The 24,819-nt window shown below is 36.2% G+C and overlaps 1 protein-coding gene across 5 annotated transcripts in view; it reads left to right on the forward strand.

Moving 5' to 3' along the window:
* MLLT10 (MLLT10 histone lysine methyltransferase DOT1L cofactor) overlaps positions 1-24,819 on the forward strand; it is a 123,055-nt gene that overhangs the window by 28,439 nt on the left and 69,797 nt on the right. For 4 of the 5 annotated variants that reach the window (XM_041408415.1, XM_041408416.1, XM_041408413.1 and 1 more), the window contains 4 exons: positions 6,629-6,738; positions 12,856-12,959; positions 16,520-16,613; positions 18,567-18,662. In XM_041408415.1, coding sequence (XP_041264349.1) covers positions 6,629-6,738; positions 12,856-12,959; positions 16,520-16,613; positions 18,567-18,662 — 404 coding nt within the window. The remainder of the gene's footprint in view (positions 1-6,628; positions 6,739-12,855; positions 12,960-16,519; positions 16,614-18,566; positions 18,663-24,819) is intronic. The other variant, XM_041408414.1, reaches the window with a different exon arrangement.

Below are 24,819 nucleotides of genomic sequence, written 5' to 3' on the forward strand. Positions count from 1 at the left end.
TTATTTAATAGAGTAAGGAAAAGACAGGAATGTCAGCTGACACATTTCTTACGTGCGAGTTTTCTTGTTTTTAGAGGAAAGGAAGATCAGGGTTAAAAGTATATGGAATGTCTTAATGAGGAGACGCTTAACTAAGGGTTTAAAATAGTGCTTAATCTTTCCCTTTGGCAAAGCGTAACAGTAATGGTCTTAAGTACGTGTTTGAAAGGTGAATCCAGCAGAGTGGATGGAGCTCAGCCTTTGGGTCAGTCAGCAGATCTGATAGTTGTGAAATGGAGGGTGCAATTTCATGTAATCTAGGACAGCTGTTGACCTCTGCTGAAAGGAGGGGACTGTGGTGTTCCCCTGACTGGGTGTTTCTGCACTGATGGTTTTGTATATGGCAGTCATGTGACCTCAGTGTGGATTGCTTCAAACCATTGATTGATCTTGCTCAAAGGTAAACTACTAAGTTTCCCACAAATTTAGTAATGAGATGAAAGAAAACAATTATTTGCCCTTCTACACAGCAAACTCATACTGCAAGGAGAGGGCAAGGATGTGCAGCTGTAAGCAAACAGTAAGGTGAGATCCTGCTTTTCAATGACAGTCTACACCTGAAATGGATTGAGGTGTATCCTAATTGACAACTTGAAGCAACCCTCATAAGAAACTAACATTTCAATAAAGATTTTTTCCATGCTAGAATAATAAATATATTCTCTTGGTTTGGGAGTGAACTGTAGCTAGAAACAAAGTAAGGCTTCTTTAATGAAATATAATGGGCTCTTTAGGAACTTAGAATGCATAAACAAACTTTGCTCTGAGATTGCTGCATGGTTAGGGGACGGTGATAATGTCCCAGAGCTCTTGTGCTGCCAGGCTGGTCCTGTGGCTGGAGTTCCGTGTGGCTTCACGATTCTGGTCTCTCCAGTGCGTTACTGTGTGCTGCACAGCCTCAGCACTGACTGTGGGTCGGAGTGGAGTCCCTACTCTGTGCCTCTTGTTCATAAGCAAGACATGGGCTTCCCTTGTGGATGGTAGGATGGATTATATGTTTGTTGCTGTTATTTTATCATCAAGTCAAAGACGATGAAAACAAGGCTTGAAAATTTGCACTGGAATGCAGTTTAGAAGTACTGTGAGTTTATTTATGGGGGAGGTGTTTGTGAATCAAATTTTGGGCAATTAAGCAGTAGTTGTAAAGGCAAAAGTTTAGTTAGATGGGTAACATCCTGTGTATTATTTATCTTCCTGGGTTTTCTTTGTTAATTTACGTTGGTAGAGTTTACTTCTAATTATAGAGCTCTTTGTTGGCAACAGTCTTGTGTTTGCTGATGGTGGAATTGCTAGGAATTGCTTTTCTCAGTCACATTGGGATAACAGATCAACTATTTATTTTCAGCTAGGAGTCTGAAGGCTGAGATTTGTTACTCTGAGCGTTAGTGAACAATGTACATTAAAATTCTGCCTGCTAAGTATGTACTGCTAGGTTTGCACTGAGTTAAAAATCAGTAAGGCACCAGAAATGAAAATCTCAGTGAAGATTGGTAAAATTTGGATAGATTCTATGGTGGTAATTAAACATTTTGTGAACTAGAATGAAATGTAAAAAGTGGCAAAATGCAATAGTGTGTCTTTCTAAGAGAAATCAAAGTAAAAATGCATTTAAGTGAAATACTCAAGTCTCATATGGGCTATTTAAACTTCAAAGACTTTGCAGCATGAATTTCCAATTTTTGATATTGGAAAAATTTGGTTTCATTATTGTTATCAAAGCAGCTTTCCGAGTTGCTTTATATGTGGTTTTCCCAGTCGTTAGAAAGTTGGTAGAATTTGTTTTCTAAGATATTTCCAAAGGAAAATGTCTTAATTACATTTGTGTGATGTTTTCTTAGAAAGCACACTGGGTTTTTTTTGTAAAAGGTAAGCAGCATTTCCCAAAGTTACTGATCTTGAAAATGCAGATGAAATAAGTATTTTTAACTTTGTCTATCACCAATAAGTAAAAATTAAAAACGATGTTTTACAGTTTCTGGATGGAGACACTGATTGTTGTAGAATATTGGGTTTTTTGGAAGCAAAAGAGGCAGTGAATCTATCAGCCCGTCGTAGCCTGGGGGGTTTTCTTCAGCAGTTTCAGAGAAAACAATTCTAGTAAGAGTGCACAGAAATAGGCAAACTGGATGGCTAATTTGAATCCTTACGATACGTTCCTTAGGCTTTCTGGTTTAAAAACAAGAAATGAAGTTCATTTTAAAGTAAGCAAGGCAAGCAGTATCATCTGGTAAAAATACTGTTATTGAGAAGGCACATATGTCAAAAGGCCCCCGTCTCAAAGATTGAAAAAAAAAAAAAACAAAAAAACCAAAAAAACCCAAAAAACTAGTATAGGGGAAAATTGTAACAACATTTTGCAAACTGCCAGTATCTCTATTTGCAAAAACATGTGTTCTGCCCTCTCTTCCAGTTAAAGTTGTCTTGAAAGTGAGATGAAACCAAAAATAAATTGGATATAAGGAGTTCAGGAGGGATGGTAAGAGTTTGTTAGCAATTACTGCATGTTTCATAAGTAAAATTTAAAAAGCAAGTATTATGTCTGTGGCCATTTGTCTGGAGTCAAACCATACACAACTAAAGTGAATGGAAACTTATAATTTATTTAAAGAGTAAATTATATGGTTTATAGAGATGGGTTTAATGATCACATATGGAACAAAAGTGATCTCAAAAATCTTATGGGTTCCTGGCTAAATTTGGACAAGAGTTAAGAAAAAATAGGAATATCTTGCTGTTATTTCTGTGCAATGTTTGGGTGAAGAAGAGAGCTTATAAAATACTTTCAGTTGCAACAGAAACTAGGGAGAATGTTTTGAATGTTTTTGAATGTGTAGAACAGTGCTGTTGGAGTTTTTATTTTATTATCTAAAACATGGGTGTACAGTGGTATTTTTCCCACTTAAACATTGGTAAAGCTTAAAAGGACTGGATTTAGTGATATTTTTTTTTTATTCCTGGATGAGAAGTAGAGAAAAGGTATATAGTTGAAATTTTAATTGCCCTAGAATAATTAGTAAGTGATTTGAATAGGAAGTTTATAGTGCAAACTTTATGGCTTAGATAGAGTAAATGGAAAAATATGTATTTTAAGGTAGTCTTAAATACCACACATCCTTTTAAATGCTTACTTCTCATAAGGCTTCTATGTACAGTTTGGATGGGTGTCTTTAGAATGTTTCTTTGTCCCTGCAGACAAAGAAAGCAGTTATCATCCAGTAGGAAACAGTAGACAAAAGCATTCAACTTGGAACGTGGCAATAGGTCCTTTATTCTGCTGGAACTCTGAGCGCTGTGCTCAGCCTGAGTAGTTGTCTAAAAGAGAAGGAAATGTCAGCAGAGGATCAGGAAGGTGTTTTTGCACTGTGTTATATAGTGAGGAACACTCTCAGTTGAACAAAACATGACAAGTAAAACTGTTTATAGGTTAGTAGCTGCTTCTCTCATCCGTGGGACCAAGGACATCCGTCACACATTGGCTGTAGGTGTCCTTACTTCCGTGCTTATGCTTTGTAGCTGTAGTGGCTGGTCTCTTGATGCTTGGGAAAATGGTTCTTGTGTGCTTTTTTCTGTTTTCCTCCTGCTGTCTGGTTCTTATATGGTAAAATGGAATCTTCTTGACCTCCCTTAACTATAAAAGTTTTGTGGAGGAGTCTACAGACCTTGAGTTCTCAGAAGGTGGAGATTGCACAGCACCTTTAGACAACCAGTTCTTAACCACATTAGTTATGGAAAAGTATCTTCTTTACTCTTCCTAAAGGGAACTCTCCTTGACACTTCCAGGTCAGCTGGGTATTGCTCTCTGACAATTCTGTATTTCTTCACCAGTTAAACTTTGGACAAAAGAATATATAAGAACTTGTGTACAGGGTGTCTTGAATTCAAGTGGATGCTGGTGCTGGAGTTTGGCTTTTTTTTGGTGTAGGCATTTGAGGCTGGTAACATAAGTGTGCTGCAACCACTCCTCTGGTTAAATTATTGTTGGACGTTATTGTGATTTATTATATTACTGTGATTTTCCAATAAGGCCAGATTATCTGGGATCTGAAGGTGCCAGATGGAAACCAGTGGAAAATGTCCCTTGTCCTCAATTCCATGGGCACTTACTAACCTATGTTCAAAAAGTGTTTAGTGCTGTGGTGCTTCATTTGTTTCATTATATAAATCCTGGGTTTTGTCTCATGAAAGTTATAAGCCTGTTACTGGTCACAGCTGTCTTGGCTGTGTACTTCCTATTTGTAAATAGGAATATATTGTAGTGGGTTTTTTTGTTTGTTTGTTTGTTTTTTTGGATGGTGGTGGTGCACTATACAGTTGAAGTTATTCCTGAAACTGGTTCCTTGTAGTAAAAACTCTTTACCTACCTAAATTTCAGTTCACTTAGTAAGTGATTTCCCCCCCGCAATGTCTTTGCTATATTTTGTATATTTACATAATAATTTTCCATTATATGTAAGTGTAACTGGAGTGCAGGCTTAATTACATATGAGGTAAAATATTTTACCATCTGATTATGTGTAGCCAACTGAAGAAGGTTTATTTTTTTTTTAAATTTCAGTGTCACTTTTTTTATTGGTTTAATGGCTTTATTAGATAAATGGTGTTTCTATTTGAGTTAATTTTTTGAGAGAACATTTAAAGATAAATATTCAACATTAACACCATATTAACATTTATTTGTCTTTAGTAAGATAATTCTGGCTTAAGACAGTTGCAATTCTTAGAAAAGCCCTTATACACACTCCTTCCCTGAAGATATTTCAAGTAGACAAGTAAACAAAAAAAGTTGTGGTTTTTATAGTTTTTTTTTCCCTCAGTCTGTCTGTTAATGATAATTTTAAAATGGTCTCTTGGAACAGGTTTTAAAAGCAGCTCAGGTTGGCTGTTTATACTTTTTTTACCCTACACTTTTATTAGTCTCATGCCTTTTCTGTACAGAATGATTCTAAAGACTGTTGGTGAATTAAGTTAGGGAGTAGCACAGATACTGTATTTAGTAGCAGTTGAAACACTAGAACGATATGTGTGGTGTTACTGTAACTATTGTGTGTGTGTGTGCACTTTTCATTTTTCATAGAAATTGTAATTGCTAATTTATCCCTTGGCAGAAACTGGAGAAGATTGGTGCTTTAAGAAAAGTATCTGGAATTGCATATGTGATTTTTCTTCTAAATACCATTCCGGAGTCTCAACAATACCACTGTGAGCAAGCACAGCTTTGTGTTTAGCTCAGTTTAAGAGTCAGAGTACAGTGAAGAAATTAAGACCTTTTAGATTCTGTAGAGTAGTTGAAAAGAGAAAATCCAAGATGAAAGCTCAGAAAGGTCTGCAGTGAGACAGTATATAGTGGGGTTTGTGTTTAATTTTTTTTTCTGTTTTTTTTTGGTGGGGGGGTATTATTGTTGTTGTTTTTATTTTTATTGCAGCATGCGTTTGCACAATGATAATTTACTTTGCTTACCAAGTCTAATAATATGCTAGATTATCTAATTATGTAAGTCTGTCATTTTATGTCCTTAATGTTTGCATACAAGTAAGCCTGGGTAGGAGGAAAGCAGAATTATTTTTAAAGTTTACTGAGGGTCTTGTGACAAGAGACTTCAGTTTTCCTCTTGGGGAAGAACAGAATTTGTACCAAGTAATTAGCTGCACCAAATTCATTTCTGGATAAGATGATAATACTTGTAATAATTCTGTTATTGATGTCAGTATAGCAATATGTTGGATTAGCTATGTAGCAGCTTCTGCTAAATCTACAGTTATGGCATATGGTCCTCCACTGAAACAAACCAATAGCTCTCAGGATGTCTGTTGAAAAAAGGCTTCCAGTTTGTAGGTTTGTTTCTGACTTGGAGTTTTCCCCCACTTCCATCCAACCAAATGTCAGACAATTAAGAATGTTGGCTTTCTTAAAATGTTGTTAAGGCACAGTATGGTAAGTAACTAACCATTTATTGACGATCCCAAGTTAATGAATTAGAATAGAACTGGATATAGGTATTTGTAGTTCTATAAAAAAATGAGTTGGCCACAACTTTATAAATGGAAAAGCAAGAGATTTCATAGAGAGGATGTGAGGGTGTGCATATGTGTTGCAATTTCTATCTACCGAAAGAAATGGGAGTCTATTCAAACGAGAATGATGATTTTAAAACAAAAATTATACACAGAAACCTTCTATGATGCTGTGCTTGTAAGAATACCAGTTTGGTCTGATGCTGCTTCCTTTTTGCAGGACTTGGAGTAGCTTTTATGCAATGACTGTATTAATTAAGAAATTAAACAAGATCGTTTTTCTGTTTGTGTGTCACTGTTTATATAAATCATTAGTATTTGAATTTCATAGAGTATTACTCACATAAATTCTCTCTGACTACAATAAAAAATGTATTACTGATCATCTAAACTTTGGATAACAGAAATGAAATGTAAACATGACTTAAGTGTAATTTATGTCCTTAATATTCTAAACAGTTAAAATAATCTATGGAAAAAAAAGTGTTGTAAAAGGTTCTTTGTACTGTAGTTGTACTACATTAAAATGTCCTTTAAGCTTGTAGAAAACATTAAATACAATTATAACTTTTTGTAGGTTGGGCTCATGTGGTTTGTGCTCTGTACATTCCCGAGGTGCAGTTTGCAAATGTTTCTACAATGGAGCCTATCGTGTTGCAGTCTGTTCCTCATGATCGTTACAATAAGGTATAATTATATGTCTTTTTATATTTAATATATTTATTTAAAAACTTCTGAGATTTAATAATATTAAACTACACTTCATAGAATGCATAGAATTTACATAAATTTCCTAAATGTCTGCAGTAATGCTGTAAGTTTTCTGCAATGTCTTTATGATAAATTGAAGAATTAGGAAAGCTGTATTATTGAATTAAGCTGTAAGGTTATCTGCCATGTCTTATTAGTCTTTAGATTAGGGACTGTTTCATTAATTAAAAATACCATGATCTTCAAATAACAGTTTATGTTGAAAGGAATCTGAAATATTTTCTATAGCTTAAAATACTATTGCAGCTTATATGAGATGCTATTATTAATTACCACAAAGTCCTAGGGTTTTTAGTGTTGATATTAACATAAACATGTTTATAAACATTTCTTTTAGGACAGAAGGGTATTCTAATATATTAAGGCAAATGCTTGCAGACTTTTCCCTTTGTAAACAACATTCACTTTAGTGGCATTATTTGCTTATAGGATAACTGCTCCTGAGTAATTGTCAGTGAGTTGGAATGTTTTATCAAGTGTGGTGAGACTTCAAATAAAAAAAGCCCAAAAAGGCAGAGCAATAAACCAGTACGTTGTTCTTGCTCTTTATTGATAGTTACATTTTTCTTATTTCACTTGTGTTACTTTTTCCTCACTTAACTACATTGGTTTTTTTATGTTCCCTTTTGCAGATGCAAACTGTCTGAATTTCTGATCAGTTGTCTTACATATTTTTCTTGTGTTGTTATTTTAAACTCTAATTACTTTTTTTTTTTTAACTTTATTTTATGGTAGATTGTGGACAATGGAGTAAAGTAGGAATAGACTCTGTTATAAAAAAGAGAAAGAAGAAAAAGGCATACATCTCCTCTTGTGTTCTTCCTGCAGGGAGAGCAGTCCCTGTTCACGTTGCCTCTGTGACTTCTCACACCCCCACATCCCCTTTCCAAGTTTCCATCTTTGATTTATGGGCTCCCCCTCAATTTTCTAGCATTTTTCCTTTTTCCTGTCTTTGGTCTTCTCCTTTTCTGTTTCACTTTCTCCAGTTGCTGTCAGTATGTTTCGTCCATCTTGTAAACCAGTGTAGCTGAAAAACCAGGAGTCAAAGTCTACGTTTCTCTCAAGCTTTGTCATTACTGTGTGAACATCTCTGTTGGAATCTCACTGCTTCTCTCCAGATTGGCAAGAACATGCAACAGCGAGATTCAGTACAGAGCTAATGAAATGTTTCTGCTTGGGCACAAAGCAGTAAAGATTGGCTATAACAGATGAGTTTATTTCCTCTCTCTCCTCAACTCTGAGGAAACAAAACATCTGTTTTCTTTTTTCCTTGAGTAGTAGTCAGTTTGTATTTTTTTTTAAATTGGTAGTGGTTCTCCCTTAATGTCCTTCAAAAATTTCATGGAACACTTTGGATTTTGTTTTATCTTGCACCATTTCCATTGGTGGTAATTGGATATTGGATGAGTAAATCCTTGTAACTTCAAAAAATATACTCTGTGTCTTTTATTATTACTTGTTGACAAAATCCATTGTTTGTCTTTAGTCTCTATTAATTCCGTCTCATCATAACTGAAGTTTCTTCTTTCTCAAACAGTTTTTGTTCTAAATATATGACAATACAGTTGTGTTTTGCTACTAAAATTCTAGTTTCCATTTTTTCTTGGTCTGTACGTACTGTGTTTTTCATTCTCACTAGATAGTTACTAGCACCATACAGTTAATGTGGAGAGAGTTCCTGGTGTTGTCCAGCTCTTAGTTCTCTGTGCTCTGGGCAGGAGTTCTGATTGAGGTCTATTTTCCATGTTAGCAGGCAGCCTAAAACTACTTTCAGCAGGCCACTACAGTTGATTGTGAAGTACAGTGAGATCGGTGTCAGAAATGCCAACGTTTGGGGTCACACCCCTAGCCTGCGAATTATGTTATTTTTGTTCTCTCTTTTTACAGAACTCAGATATCACTGTCATTATTTGCTCCTTTTGGGTCAGGGTGATGGTGGCTGTGGGTGTCAGGGGAAGCCAAGAAATGGCTGTACTGCAGTTGCTACAGCAAACCTTCTGAAACCAATCCAACTGCAGTGCCAGCAGCAGTCTGTTGTGACAGTTCAGAGAACTACTGACTGACAGGGAACTCTCAACTCTGGCTAAGCCTGTAGCTGGTGCTGAGTTTGGTACTGCTGTGGTTAAACTGCCATGGCTTCCCAAGAAGGCTATTCTTGAGCAATACCCCCCAAAACCAACACAACGATTAGTTCCCTTTTCACGTAGCTTGCCATAATTTCACCTTCTACTCCTATTGCTATTCAAGACAAACTGTGTTTATTTAAATGATACTTTTTTAAGATCAGAAATTTTGTAAAGCATTTCACTTTGACTTTATTAATTTGCATAAAAATGGAAAGCAAAGCTGTTTTTTTGAGCAATAGGTATGGCAAACAGTTCTTGAAATATTTGTTGCACATTGAGAACAAATGTAAACATGTAATTAGGAAAAAAATTACTGGAGTTGTTTCTTTTTTCTCAGAGAGGCTTAGTGATAATTTCATTCTGTTTGTCAGCTCAGGTTGGAATAGGAGATTTTAAGTAAGATATTATTTCCTGTAAAGTTCTAAATAATTCTCTGTGCATGGCTGGATACATATAGAAAACTAGCATATGGAATTGGGGGGAAAACAGAGGCTAAAGAAAATTACCATGAAGGAGAAATGATACTGTACTCTTTAAAGTAAATATTTTTGAAGTTTTCCCACACGTAGTACTTTTTTAATGTTTGGGGTTTTTCCCTATGCACTTGTTTCTTTACTAAACACTGCAAAATATGCAGTATTACCAAGTACAGTAATCTTAAATACAAGAAGAAATGCTGTAGATACCAAAGCATGGGGCTTGTCTGTATAGAGATATTTGGCTGCTATTTCCCTGAAGTTTGCCTGCTTCAGGGATAAAAATCATCACATTACAGAATGAATCCACTGAATGATTTGATTAATGAGTTAGCTATCAGGAAAGCTCTTCTTACACAGGTACTTCCAAAAACAAAATGGGCTATTAGTTGCTCCTCTTTTCAGAAATAGGTGTTTCTTTTTCCTTGGAAAGTTATGCATGGATAATATATATTTATTTTATGTCAGCTTTTTTTGTCTCTTTCAGGTTCATTTGAAACTATGTGATAATTTTATATAATTACTGCTTTTAGGAATGTCTTTTAAGAAATGATTTAAAGATAAGTGCATTTGGAGTTTCTTGATTTGCCTCACAGTGAATGCAGCTGGCAAACTTTTCTTTCAGTACTTGCTGCAGCAATGAGAAATTTCTGTACGATTCCTAGGTTTGATTTTGTGATCAGAGAATGACATTGGGTAGCTGTTATGAGTAAACTATTTCTGAAATTACTTTTTGCCGCATACATTTTTTTTGTCTCATCTTCCCTTTGGTCTTTGCTTTTGCAAAGAAGGTTTACACTTGGAATATTTGGAGGGAAAATACTGACAGTAATGTAAAGACAGCTGTACAAAATATATATTTTGCCTTTAAAGGAAGTAAGGTATTTGTTCTGTTTCTGAGTAAAATTTCCTTGCTAAATCAAAAGCTTTTGTTTCTTTTCCAGTGAATTTGGGAGAGTGCTCTCTTCCCTTAAGAGCTTTGAAGAATAGTGCAGCTGTAGGTGGTAGGACACAGTTTTAAACTTCCATATTTCAGAGGCTTCAGAGGTGTAGCATTTGTATGGATTTGCAAGTACGTGCAAATCTCCCTTTGTGAAAGAAAGACAAATGTTTTCAGGCTTCTGGAATTGTTTGTGTGTCTAAGAGAAGGTACAAATATGAGAAGCTCAGCTGTAGGGAACCTTCTTTGTCCCTGTTTCATATGGAATACTGGGAAACAGGTTTAAGGCTTCTCATGACTATTGTAGGAAAGTTCTTTGAGCTTCTTAAAATGAGTAGTCAGTCCACCATGTTGCATTTAAACTTGTTAATAATGTAGCTTGTAGTAATTTTTCAGTCATTGTACTGTAAATTGCTCTAAGAGGTCTGAAAACAGAGACCCTACATGTAGGGTAAATACTGAAAAATTGAGTCTACCTTCCTGCTAAGTGGAATGCTTGTATTGCTTTTCTTTCTGAGCTTCAGTGAGGAAGAAACTTCAAGAACTTGAAACAAAACTCTGAAAAAAACAGAAAGTAATTGGAGATTGTGTTTTACAGAGTTTATTGAACTCTCTGTTTATAGAGGTATCTTACTTTGAAGTTACTTACAGTTAATATAGTGACTCAGATGAGGTTGATAGATCATGACCTTGTTCGTTCCTAAAATTTAAACGTGTCAGGTCATGGTATGGAAAGCTAAAAAGCAGCCAGTCTCAGACCCTGTCAAACAACTGAATTATCAGTGTTCACCACCTTGAGGTACAAAAGAAGCAAGGCAAAGAATTAAGTAGGATTATCCCCTTTCTGATCTTTTAAATGTTAGGTTATAGGGTATGTTTTTAGGATATATTAGCTTTTTAAAGTAGTGTGGAAACTGTACAAGAATAACTCTCCTACCTTGAAGTCTTGCATATTAACAAAAATGCTTTAGTTAGCTGACACCTCCTGTTAACTATTGTTCTGAAAACCTCTTTAACGGGCTGTTCTGATCTCAGAATTTCACTCATTTTCCTGTCAAAGACTGGTTTTGCATTATATAATTTAAAAAAAAAATCAGTGGTTTCCTGGTCCATTTTTTCCACCTTATTTTCTGCTACCCATGATTGATGTTGTTTATTATTCCACTCATTCTCTGCCTCACTGAAAGGAGGTTGTGACAAAATTGTTAGTCAGTTAAAATAGAGACAATTTTATTTTTTGGCATAAAGAAGTTTCTCTTTTCTCATTAAAGACCTTATAATGGGGTTTCTGCAGAGGTAGGAGCGTCCTTAATGTTTAATACTCAGTAAAGTTCTCTCATATAAAAACAAAACTCAATCCACTACAGTACTGCATGATACTTTCATTAAGAATCTCTTCTTAAACTGTTAAATTTTACACATGAATGTGATATGGTATAGAATCTCTCTAAATGCTCTTTCAGTAATTAGGACAGGAAAAAGTGAAAAGAGATTTAGTTTTGCCTGATGTTTCTCCCTGGAATGCTGGTGAGAGATTGTAGTGATGCCTAGTAGAGTAGTGAGCTTCCATACTGTAGGTATCCATATTTATCAGCCACTTGTTAAAAAAAAAAAAAATAATTGAATAGTGAGGAAGAAATTGGGTTTTTTTGGGCCTAATTTCTTTCTTCTGTTTTACTAAGAATGTTTTTGAAAACGTTAAAAATTGCCATGGCATCCCAGTAAAAGAAATAAATTGACAAAAATGCTATGAAAAGATTTCCAGGTACTAAACAGCTTGTTTTGGAGGTTGAATTGTGTTTGGTATATTCATTCAAGCTTTTTTACAGAAGGTTCTTGATTGATTAATTTACAAGATGTTTATAGGTCTGTCCAAGTCATACTGAAATAGTTATCCAAACAAAGCAGAGGCCTGTTAAACACCAATTTAATTAAAAGTAGCTGAGCATCATATGAATATTGAAGCATGCTATGACACTTGAAAAATTCTTTGCACCAAATGTACAAATAGAATTTCAAGTTTGCAGGTTTTTTGTGTGTAATTGTGTAGATATATATATGTATATACCATATGGCATATTCTACCATTAGGCACTCAGTCTGATGTTTATGAAATCCACAAATGCAGGTTATATTAAATGAATATGAAAATGATTGAGACTTAAAAGGACATAAATGCAAACTTGAAAGCAAGGACAGTTGGGAAGCCTGATGCTATTAACCCATGGCTGTTTAACCCTTTGGGTGGTTGACAATGGTATGAAATGTAAGCAAATTAGTAACTGTACTGCCTTAACATTGGTGAAGTGTTACACAAATCCCAAGAGTCTGCCAGGTGATGTCCTTTTGCTAACAAGTGTGATTAGACTTTCATAAAGAAGTTCTTACACCAGCTTAGCTGCAAAATCCAGTAGTTCTCAGTTTAGGATCTCCTGTAACACAGCATTTGTTTCTATGCTTCTTATCAAATTAAGTATTTTCTCTTTGATAGACATGCTATATTTGTGATGAACAAGGCAGAGAAAGTAAAGCAGCCACTGGTGCTTGTATGACGTGTAATAAACATGGATGTCGACAAGCTTTTCATGTAACATGGTAAGTATATTTTATTATTTAATATCTCTGATGATCCAGAGAGACTCAATACACACAGTGTAATGAATAAGCTCCTTATTTAGTACATCTTTTGAATAAAGAAATACAGCAAAGTGGTTTGTTTTTATAATAGTGTTTACTAACAATATAGCAGTGGCAGCATAGATTTTGCTGTGAGCTGCAGAAGCTGTCTGATAATACTCCCTTGGGTGGTATTAAATGGTGTGTGCTCCTGTGAATAAGTATAGGGGAGTTTGGTTTTTTTTCTTGGTCATAGGTTATTTTTCTTAGAGGATGTTTAATAGGATACAGGAGTATGAAGACATTATTTGTTAGCATTGCCTGCTAACTGATTTTGATGTTTACTTTTGGTAAATCAGTGGGAAAATTACTGAGTTGTTTGTAAAAATGCACTAGACTCACCCTTTCCAGTATGGATTTCCAAACATTTGGGAGCAACTCACTTCACTGGTTTTATTTAAATGGTACAGATCATCCTGAACTATTCAGATTTCATGTGTTACTGCTGGAGAAAAAAAAGCTGTACCCTCCACCATCTGATTCATTCCACTTTAAGATACTTAGTTTTCCTTGCATTCAGGAGATGCTTGTTTCACTTTATGGACTTCTAAAAGAGGCTGGATAATTAGGTCAAACCACATGACAACAGGTAAAAGGAAGCAAAAAGGGTTCCACTCCAAAATTTGCAGGCATTATTTGTTTTTTCAATCTCAGCTGAAGTTATTTTACAGTAGTGGGCAGATTTATCTAGGCTGTCTAGATACATAATCTGTGGATTTACCTGTCTGTTTTATGACTGCCCCAGTATGCTGCTTCATGACCAGTTCAGTCAGGGAAATGGTATTTGCACATCAGCTTAAATCACTTAAATGTATTTTCTTCAGTGTTCCCAGGTGATAACTTGTATGTCTTGTGGAGATCTTGCAGGGTTTGATTCCATTGTTTTGGTGCTGATAATCTTGGCAACTCTTAATTTATTTTTTTAATTGCTTGACTACTTTGCAGGTTTTATTCTTTCATAAGCATCTAATTTTTCATTGGATGTAATCAATGCCAAGTTTCTTTTTATGGTGAAAATGGATTGTGTTCCTCAAAGTGTGCATACCATGTAAAGGGATTACTTACAGATGTGAAAAAATGTGTACATCCAAGCGCTTGTATGAAAAGGTCTCTTTCCTTTCAAACGCTTGGGTAAATACAAGAATCCTTTTCATCTTTTTACTTTATTCCAAAACCCTGAATGCTGTGAAGAGCATTCATGAGCAACATGAGACTTCAAATTGAAAATTAAAACAGCTATCTTGCCACTTTTTAGAATGTTTTGGTTTAAAAACATGGTCTATATTACAAAATGATATCTAGCTGAAGAGTGGTAGTATGGCTGGAGATAATTAGAGGCTTCTGTAATATTAAAAAAAAAAGGAAGAAAAACGTGAAGACTACCAGAAATCCAGGGCAAGGTGCATCAGATTGGGATTATCAGAATGGTTGTCTAATGAAAAATGTGTTTGAGCGCATGTTTTTTATAAGAGAAGCTTAGAAACAATACGTCTTTGCTTAATGACATCCTCTTAATTATTTTTTCTAGTTGGTATCAGCTGTAGATGTGCATGTATTTAGTATTTCTGGGTTTTCCAAGAACATATTTTTAAAAATCTGTGAAAATTAACCACGTTATATAATAGTCTTTCATTTAAATACTCTCGTGTATCATTTTGACTGTAACATTGCATTATTATGGTGTCTTGGTTTGAAAGACAGGTGTCTGCCAAGGAAGGCAGGAGCCTTCATTAAAATGGAGAGTATGACGTCCCTCCCTCCGAATTATTATAACTTTGGAATTAAGGGTCTTTCAGGCAAGGATGTGTGAAAAGGAATTACAGTTCTTTACTAGTGTGTATGTGTATAACAAACAAACAAAAGCAATGGCAGCAACAGCACACAAGAAGGGAGGCCCCAGCGGCAGCCCCAGTGAGCGCTCCTCTGCCTCTTCAGAGCCGTTCCCCGTAGGTGCAGTTCCGGTCACGGCCGGCAGCGGCGCTGCTGGCTCCTGGCCGGGGCGTGAGCTCGGGGAGCACCTGGCAATGGCGGCTTGGCCGAGACGGGAAGGGATGGAAGAGAGGCTTTGCTTTACAAACCCGTTGGGGCAATCGATCCTGGTGCCCAGCAGGACCCTCGGGAGCAGCAAGCAGGAACGGCAGGGATGAGCACAGTCCCGGAGTGGTAGATGAGATGTATCAGAAACTCCGCAGCTGTAGCTGGAACCGCGGGGATGTCGCGGCAGACGGGGGCTGTGGGGCTGCAGTGTAGCAAAAAACGAGAAGCGGCGGGGCAGTGGCGCCCGAACAAGGGCAGGGAGCGACTCCCCTGGGGGAGGGATGGGGGAGAGTGGCGCGGTTTCCCTGGAAGCGCCTGAGCAGATGGGAAGGGTCCCCTGCTCGGTGGGGCAGGGTGCCAGTGAGGGCCCAGCGCAGCAGCCGCTCCGGGGAGCAGAGCTCCGCTCACGGTAGAAGAAAGGCAGCAGGGTGCTGGACCCCGCAGTGGTGACGGATTCTCCCCACAGCGACTGCAGCCTCTCTCCCCTCCCTGTGCCGAGAGCTCTAGAGAACTAGCAGCTCTCCCAGCCTCCTTTTTCCCAGCCCCATCCTCTGGTATCTCTGCCCCTCCTGGAGAAAGCCTCAGATGCGAGAAGTGCAGCCAGCTGCCCTCCTCCCCTGAGTTTGCCAACTTCTTTTTTCTCTCTTAAGTACCCAGTCGTTGTTGTCTCCTAGCAACATATGGGAGAAGATTCCCTAAGGGAAAGAAACAAAAGGAAAAATCCTAAACTCTGACATGTGGGAATGAAAATTATATGGAAAATGTGACAATATTTGGTTTGTCAATATCTAAGTTGGTTTTGATAAAGAAGATATATCAACATTACAAATGGTGAAAAACAAAAATGTTTTGAAAAAGTTATAGTAGAGTAAGGTAATAATTAATCCAGTCAATGCAGCTCGTTAGTGTTGATCGTTTAAAAAGAGATTAGCCTGCCACAGTATTTTAAACCAGTAAATACACTTTGATTTACTATGTAATTCAAATTAGATTTAAAAAACCCCAGTAACTGTCATGGCAAATCAGAGATGCATGTATGCAAGTTCTGAAAAACCTCTATTTTGGAGCTACAGTATGGTTTTGTTAAAAGCTGTTCTTAGATTTTTTTTTTTTATTTGCTTGAATTTGAGCTAAGAGTCATTATGGATGGCTTTGTTTATTTATTTGTGCAAGTAGCTGCATAGTAAATGTAGATTTGCTAGCTGTAAGCTTGTGTGAGTGGCTTAAAGATTCTGACAAAAGGCAACAGGCCAAATATGAATTATACATGTTTTTCCCTGGGCTACAAAGGTTGGCTATGTGTTCACATGCCACTGGAAGTTATTTGTGTGGAAATCTCTTACTAATTGCAGATATAATCATCCATATGTTATCAGCTGTGATATTGTGGTACCAACTGGTGTAAAATGGTTTTCCTTGAATGTTGTCTGGTTTATTTTTAGTGCACAGTTTGCAGGACTTCTTTGTGAAGAGGAAGGCAATGGTGCAGATAACGTCCAATACTGTGGCTACTGTAAATACCATTTTAATAAACTGGTATGTATTTATTAAATTCTATAAATAAATGTTACTGACTTATTTTTTATTCTGAGTTGCCATTAGCACTAGAAATAATATTTTCATCTAGTTCAAAAAGTAGGTTGTATTTCATTAAAACAATGTTTTAATCACAGTTACAGAAGTACTGGCTGGAAATGTTTTTATAAGTGGTTACTTTATAGATGTGGGGTTTTCCCCCTCTGCCAGAAATAGCATGCACATTTAGTGATTTTTTTCATTGAGTTCCTGGAATGTTTTCTTTTGCTATTTGTTTAGGTGCCTTCTAGGAATTCTGTCCATTTTGGAATAAACTAGTAACTACTACATCTAGAGAATAAAGAAGCACTCCATATTTTTCTGCTTCTGTTACTCTTCTGCCCAACCTCTTTTGTTCTATCTCTCACTGTGTAGCCAGTGAGTATTCTCTCCTTGTAAGTTCTCTGAAACACAACCTTAAGGAAGTGACTTGAGGTTTGATTTTTTAAAAACAAACAAGAAAAGAAAATCATGGAAATTTTTTAGTCAGTGCAGTAGGTTTTGGATCAGACCTCTGGAGTCTTTCCTTTCACTTCTTAACAACTGACAGTTTGAGATACCTGTTTCTATGTACATGTGCGAGTGTGTGGACTTGAGGGGCTTACTGATGTTTAAAAAATGTTATTTATTAATACTAAAATATGCAGACTTAAGTTCAAATACTCTTGTAATTATAGTTTAACTTGCAGATTACTTTTCACTGCTAAAAAAGTTGAATGCTTGGTGTGACTTTTAGGTTGCAGTGGGGTAAAAACACAGGACCAGTCAACAATTTAGTTTCTAGAAGATTAGCTTGGTGAGGTTAGTTTTGTGCTTTTATGGATACTGATGAATTTGCTTCATAATGAAGATAACTCAGGGCTTTCTGGGCCCTTACTAAGCTAAGTTTTTTCTTTTTTTTTTTTTTTTTTTACTGTCTTGAGCTAAATATTTGCAAAAAGAACAAAAATGGTCTCTTATTTAGTGATGAAGGCAAACCCTTACACTGTTATGCCTTTGATTTGAATATAGCAGTGCTGCTATGATTGAGAACAGGTATGTTTATTTAAAAGCCAAGTTTAATGATGGAGACATAACTCTATATTTGACATACAATTAGTTAACTTTCCATTACAAAGCTGTAGTGGTAAGAACAGTAAAGACTGGCAAGATTGTTTTGTTTAAGTTTTTCTTTAGGATTGTTGTGACTGTTAAGGCCTAGTAAATACAGGTGCTTAATATTTACTGCTGAAGATGGTGGGTGTTCTACATCTACTATTCCACTGAAAACTGGTTGGCAAAAGAAGTGTCTTTAAATGCTTCCTCAGTTACAATAAAACGAACATTTAGAGCGCTGGCCCAGCATAAAGTATTTGCAGTCCTGAACTAGGTTCTCAGACATTACAGAAATGCAGGCAATTACATCTGCCACTTATAATCACAGACATGACTGTAGCATTCTCTATCCTGGTTTTTAATCCATTTTAATGAAAATATACCAGACAGATAGCTTGAATAATAATTAAGTCGTGAAGTCACCTTACAATGCATTTCAAGCATGTGTCAGGGCATCATTGTGGTTTCATGTGATACTTATTTGAGCAGCATCTTTTTTGTTTTATGTTATGAAAAATTGAAAATGTGTCTAGCATCTTTTAACCTTTAAAAAGTGGCATATTTCATTTCTCTGTGGAAAGCATATCTTGCAAATTTGTGGGAGGTGTAAAAGTTGATATAGGGACAGGCTTTTTTTCCGGTATATATTCAGTGGTCTTGTGAATTTTAGAGTCAGTCATTAGTCAGCTTTCCAGTAACTGAAGCACTGAAGTTTTTTTCCTCAAGCAATAAGGCATCTTGTCAGTGGAAATGCTTTATACTTTTTATTTATTCAAATGGTTCCTTTTCTCTGTCCATAAATATATTTTCTCTTTTTAGAAAAAGAGCAAACGGGGATCTAATAGGTCATATGATCAAAGTTTAAGTGATTCTTCCTCTCACTCTCAGGATAAACATCATGAGAAGGAGAAAAAAGTAAGTGGATTTGTCGTTGCTAATTATGTGGCACATCTGCTTAAAAGTAGCCCTTTCTGGTAAATTTAATTTTGGCTGAAAAGTGTGAAGAAAATCCTGTTCTGAAGCACTGAATAATAAATAACACGTGATAAACCATAGGTACTGGCATCCAATGAGGAAACCTCTTCAGGTGCATTTGTATATGCACTTCTCTATTTCTGTTTATATTGAGTTTTGTGATACTGAAACATAGTACTGAAACTTCTCCATTGGGAAGGCTGTTCCATGCAACTGACTTTGCTATAATTTTCTGTTAGAGCTTTTCTTGTATACCCTTTGTGACTACACAAAGAAGAAAACCAGGGGTAGACATTTTAGCAACTGTATCACATGCATCTAATTCCTTATGTTTCAACTTGTGATATCTTCCTCTCGTCAAAGAACTGGCATCTCTTCTTGACACATTTTACTGGTACCAGGGGTCAAACCCACTGTGCTGGCAAAATACCTTCTTACTCACCTGGGAAATCTTGCTGTGAGGGTACAAAGAACATAACTGCTGATTTCTAATGTTGCCATATTCTCTTAATGATCTGACTTGCTATATTATTAAAAAATAATTTAAAATCTGTGATGATTACTATTTTTAGGTTTTTATTACTGCTGCATTAACAGTTGTCTGTAGGAAATTTGTCATCTAAATTCAACAGAAGGTGATAACAGACACAATAATGCATATGTGCTTTGGCACTTTTTTTAGGCCTCTAAGAATACATACAAAACTTCTCATTAGCACACGTCCTTTACAAATAGCTTAATAGGATTTTGTGTGGATGTAGATAAACTTAGTTTTACATTATTAAAAATCATTACATTAACTTTGGAATCAAAGAATCTTTGGACCAAATGTGTATTATACAAAGGAGCTATATTTATAGAAACAGGAAATTGAATAGCAAATGTCAGTCTTTAGACTCTTAGTCTCCTTAATATTTGATTTGGATTTTAAGATCCCTTCCATTTTGGATGGATATTGATTGCTGGTTGTCTTTGAAAAAGTCTAACCTTTAGACTTGTTTAATGGTGTATGTGAATCATTCCGTCTTTATCTGGTAATGCAGAAAAGAGTGTGCACTCTGATGCTGTTGTACCTCTAAATCTAAGTTTAGGGCTAAAATAATAAATGTATGGGGCTTTGGCAGACTTCTTTTTTCTTAATAACAACTTGGTAGAAAAACCAATTTTGAATTAGACACTACAGAATTAGCTGCACAATAAACCCTTAGTAATATTTGCAATATTTTTTTCTCAGTTTTTCACTACTGTCATATTCTAGGTCATGTTTTATCAAAGTACATGCATGGATTTTTACTCGCATTGACAAAACTTGTAAGTTGGTGGGTTTGTGGTTTTTTGGTTTTTTTTGGGTTTTACTTTTTGTTTTTCTTAAATGAATTTGACTGAAGATACCATGCTTCCAAGGTCGTACCTGTGTAATCTACAGGGTACACTTGGCAGGACTTTCAACTGAGTGTGTTCAGTCAATAGTGTCAGCTTTTTTTTCAGCTAATGCTCTGTATTTTATAAACTGTATTAAATATCTTGGAGGAGTAGAGCAGTTTTTTAGGGTGACTTCCCTTATTTCCTCTTTTGTAAATGATGTGAGAATATAGGTTTTTGTCATATTATATAGTGAATATTTATATCTTTCTTCACAGATACAGTAGTGTTTGTGTGTCTGTCAAGACCACTGTCGTTTCTGCTGTATCTTTCATCTTCATTCTTTGGAAATTTGGATAATCTGATCTTAGGCATTATTAAAGCTTTCTGTTTTGCTCAGCAGTAGCTGTATGTGTTGTGGTTTGGAACCACTTTTCTTGCTAAGACCTCAAAAGCTATCCATTTGTGTGTGTGAAATATTGCACTTCAGTAAGAAGCGGTTGGTCTGAAAATGTTAATATAGGTAACTGTCGTTTTTACAAACAGGCTCAGCTGAAAGCCCAAGTTTCCCTTCCATAGTATGTATTTAGTCTCTTCTGGGCACGCTGCCAACAAAATTGGTAACTAATATGTAAGGGTATAATAATAAAAAAAAACCTGAACAATTCTAACCAAACCTTAGGTATGATTTAATTTTCATGATGATGTTGAAGCTACAGAATAAATGGCTTCATTATATTCTGATTACTACTGCCTAAGCATTGTTAGTTTCTGTAACAGAGGTGCTATTTAGAAATGATTTAGTGATGAGGCTGTGGTCCCTTATAAAGAGGACTGGTGGTATGTCACTTGACATTCCATTATAATATCCCGTTTCTTCAGGGCCCAGGTACTTACTCAGGCTTTCTTGGGAAAACTTAGGCAACCATGAGGCTGTGGAAGAGTGCTTTAATGTTACTGGTAGTCTTATATTTGGAAGGACTAAAGAAGGAACTAAACATATCTGGAATTGACATTTGTATAATAAAAAAGTCTTTCTTTTGCCACTAACATGAAAATTAGGCAACATTACTAGCTTTATATGTTTATGACTTCTGAAAAATGTGAATCTATTATGTAATAATTAACTGCTATCTAGCAGCTGAATTACACAGGTGTCTTTTCTACTAGAAGTGCTTTGGTCTCAGCTGAGCAGGAATTTAAAACTCTGCTGTAGTAGCTCATATAATGTAAATGAAACAAAAATGGCCTCATGACTGAAGACTTTCTAAGAAGTGATTGAGGAGCCAAAAAATATAAAATAGTGACAGAGGACCTCTTGTCATTATCACAGAAGTTGGGGAGCATCAGAGGAGAACCTAAAATGCAGGAGCCAGGAGTGTCATAAACACTGAGCTACTAATGCATTGTGGGCATATTTTTGCTGCTTGTGTTGTTGTTCTTAAAGAAACATTACAGCTTTTCTGATTCTGTGGGTAGAAACTTGAACACCTAAGAACAGGTTGTGGCAGTCACCCTCGGTGTGTTCCACTGTAGCTGGGAGTTTGGTTGTTAGGCCATGGGAAGGGAAGGTTAAACCATGTCTCTGCCCTGAGAGTTCCCATGGGCTGTGCGTTGGTTCGGAACTGTGTTTGGAACTGCCCAGACTTTGCCAATGCGTTGTGCAGGAGCCTGTGCTCATGTGTCAGGGCAATGAATTTCATTTGGGAGAAAGGTGCTTGATGCTCTTTAATGAGTTTAATGTGCTGTGTAAGCTGGTACAAGGCGCGTTGTAAACACTCAGATCAAATGTTCCTGTGGCATTTCCTCACTGTCTGAACAACTGACTGGGAAAAGGTAAAATGGACCTGCTATGCATCACAGAAGGTTCTGTGGTAAAAATAGGATCAGATTGCAGGTTTTTGGGTTATTCAGTGCATAAGCAGTAGTTTCTTTTTTCTCTTGAAAAACAGCAACAAAAAAATTTGTTTTAGTCCCAAGGAGTCACTTTATAGTGCTGTATAGAGTGTTTTAAAGATGATTCTATTTGTGTAATTCCTCTATGAATTACCTCATTTCATAAACTAAGTGATGCTACTTGAACATTGGGGGATTTATGTAACTTTTTAGGGAAAAAAAGCTCCAAACTCATCTCAGTAATGCAGTATTCCATTGCATTTTTATTAAATTTGTAAGTTTTGTTAATCAGTTTAATATATTTGACACTTTAATCCTTTCAACTGCTCTTGATGTCCGAAGCAGAATTGTAAGAATGCTAAAGATAACTAGAAGAAAAGTGGTTTACAACCACCTTGAAATTACTTCCATTTTAGTAATTGAAGTAATACTAGATAAATATTATTTGAATAAGAACTGAGTGATACAGATGCAAATGGTGATGCATATCTCTGTTAACTTACTCCAAATTCTGTTCAGTCAGAGGGAAGGAAGCATGCCTCTGAAACACCTCTAAAAGCTGGTCAATAAATATGAACCACGTGTATTTCAGTGTATAAATACACTGTCTGTCTAGGATGCAGAACCCAGTTCCTGTTTCCTAAAACTGAATTTTTGTGTGGGTTCATGGTTTTGAAAAGAGGGATGTCTTCATCCTTCAGTCTTCACTGTTGTTGCCAGTGAATAGCGTTTCTCTTTCTGGGCACCTGTTCTGTACTGACTTTCATAGGAGTGCAGACTTTTCTTTTTTAATACATCTCTTCATGTCAAATTCTTTTGAAAGTCAAACTATTTGGGAATACTGACAGCATGTGGCTGTGTAAACAAAATTTCCTTAGAAAGCTACTCTATCTGAGTGTATTTAGTAATAGATATTTTTATCTGCAGGATTAAGAGAAAAGGTGACAATCTGGTTTGACTTGTTGCTCACTAAAATTCTCTGTCAACTTGTGCAGTGTTCTGTGTATACAACTGTCATCCTGATAATCAACTGCATGACATTTACTGGAGCTGGCACCAGCACAATGATCTCTTGCTGAGGTCAAGAAAAAATGCATAAGAATATAAGCTCATTTTAATTTATATTTTCTTTTATTTTAGTAAGAGAAAAAGTAGGAACTCCTTGTCTCAATTCTCAAGATTATAATGGAATTACTGATTTGACTGCCTCATATTTTTTTAACCTTACAGTAACACATTATATATATTACTGAAAAAAGAGTAATGCTTTTAGTGTAAATTAGCCCAGCAAACACCTCAGTAGTATTAAGCTTGTCAGCTGGGATTAGTTAATTATTATAAGATCAAAATGACAAGCATACCACCTCAGGTATACTTTAAAACTACTCTGCAAGATGTAGAATTTTGTAAGCCTGCTTAGGTTACAACTGTCTTTTTCCATCTCAAAGTGCACATTTTAGTCTTTGTCTTTTACTGTGAAAGAAAATAAAACCCCTAGCCATCAGCTCATCCTCACACAGCCACTTGCTCATTCTCCTCTCTTCTGGGATGGGGGGGAGAATCAGAAGAGTAAAAGTGAAAAAACTTGTGGGTTGACATAAAGACTGTTTAATAGATAAAGCAGAAATTGTGCATGCTAGCAAAGCAAAACGAGGAATTCATTCACCACTTCCCATGGGCAGGCAGGTGTTCAGGCATGCAGGGCTGCATCCCTTGGTAACTGTGGGAATTCAAATGCTATCACTCTGAATATCCCACCTTTCTTCTTCTTCCCTGACTTTTATATACTGAGTGTGGTGCCATGTGGCATGGGATATCTTTGGTCATTTAGGGTCAGCTGTCCTGGCTTGTCCCTTCCCAGGAACGTTCTGGTGCAACTCCATCCCACACGCTGGTGGGGGGAGAAGCAGAAAAGGCCTTGGCCCTGTATAAGGGCTGCTCAGCAAAAGTGAAAACATTCCTGTGTTATCAACACTGTTTTCAGCACAAATCCAAAACACAGACCCACACCAACTAGTTGAAGTAGATTAACTCTAGCCCATTCACAACCAGCATGATTTCAATTCTATAGCTGTTACTGTGAGAGATGCAGAAGTAAAAGGTGCTTTGAAATTTCTTTTTCTTGGCTTTGGATTCTGAATTAATACAACATTACTAGTACTTTGACTTTGTGACAGTTTCTAGAAGGTAATGTGGATACTTTTTTATGAAGTTTTATATTTCACCCATACCGTGTCTTGAGTTCTGGTAGACCATATGCAGTTGAAGATGATCTATGATGTTAAGCTGACTGAGGAAGGAAAATTGAATGGATTCCTTCTGTATGCCAGTCTACTTGCCTATTTCATGATATATATGTGACAGGTATCTTTAGGTTACCTTGTAGACAGTGAAGCTTTTCACAGTATGTATTCACATAATGCGTAATTCAAACTTGTAATTTTTATGGGAGTGAAGGTGAGCACTGACAATACATAGTTGCATTGATTTAGTTAATCTTGCACCATTTTTTAACTTATAAAGTACTACTCAACTGTTCAGCCCTGCATATCCGTTACTAACAATTAATACTAATCTGCAAATAACAGAAGCAGTGTATTTTATTGTTAAATGTCAGAGGAGTAGCTCATTCTGTGTAAGTATTGGTAGTCCTGCACCTCATAGAAGCTTTGGATGGCATTTTTGTCATTGATTCTTGAGTCTTTTTACCATTGACAGTTAAAATTATGATCATTATTCCTGTATTTAAGTGAGGCTTTTGAGTATTTAAGTAATTGAATCAAGAACTGGTTCTTAAGAACAAGTGTTATGCTTAGAGCTGTATGTATATGAATAATGC

The sequence above is a fragment of the Onychostruthus taczanowskii genome, unplaced genomic scaffold (assembly GCF_017590055.1).
Source record: "Onychostruthus taczanowskii isolate IOZ18803 unplaced genomic scaffold, ASM1759005v1 scaffold3, whole genome shotgun sequence".
NCBI classification, from domain to species: Eukaryota; Metazoa; Chordata; class Aves; order Passeriformes; family Passeridae; genus Onychostruthus; species Onychostruthus taczanowskii.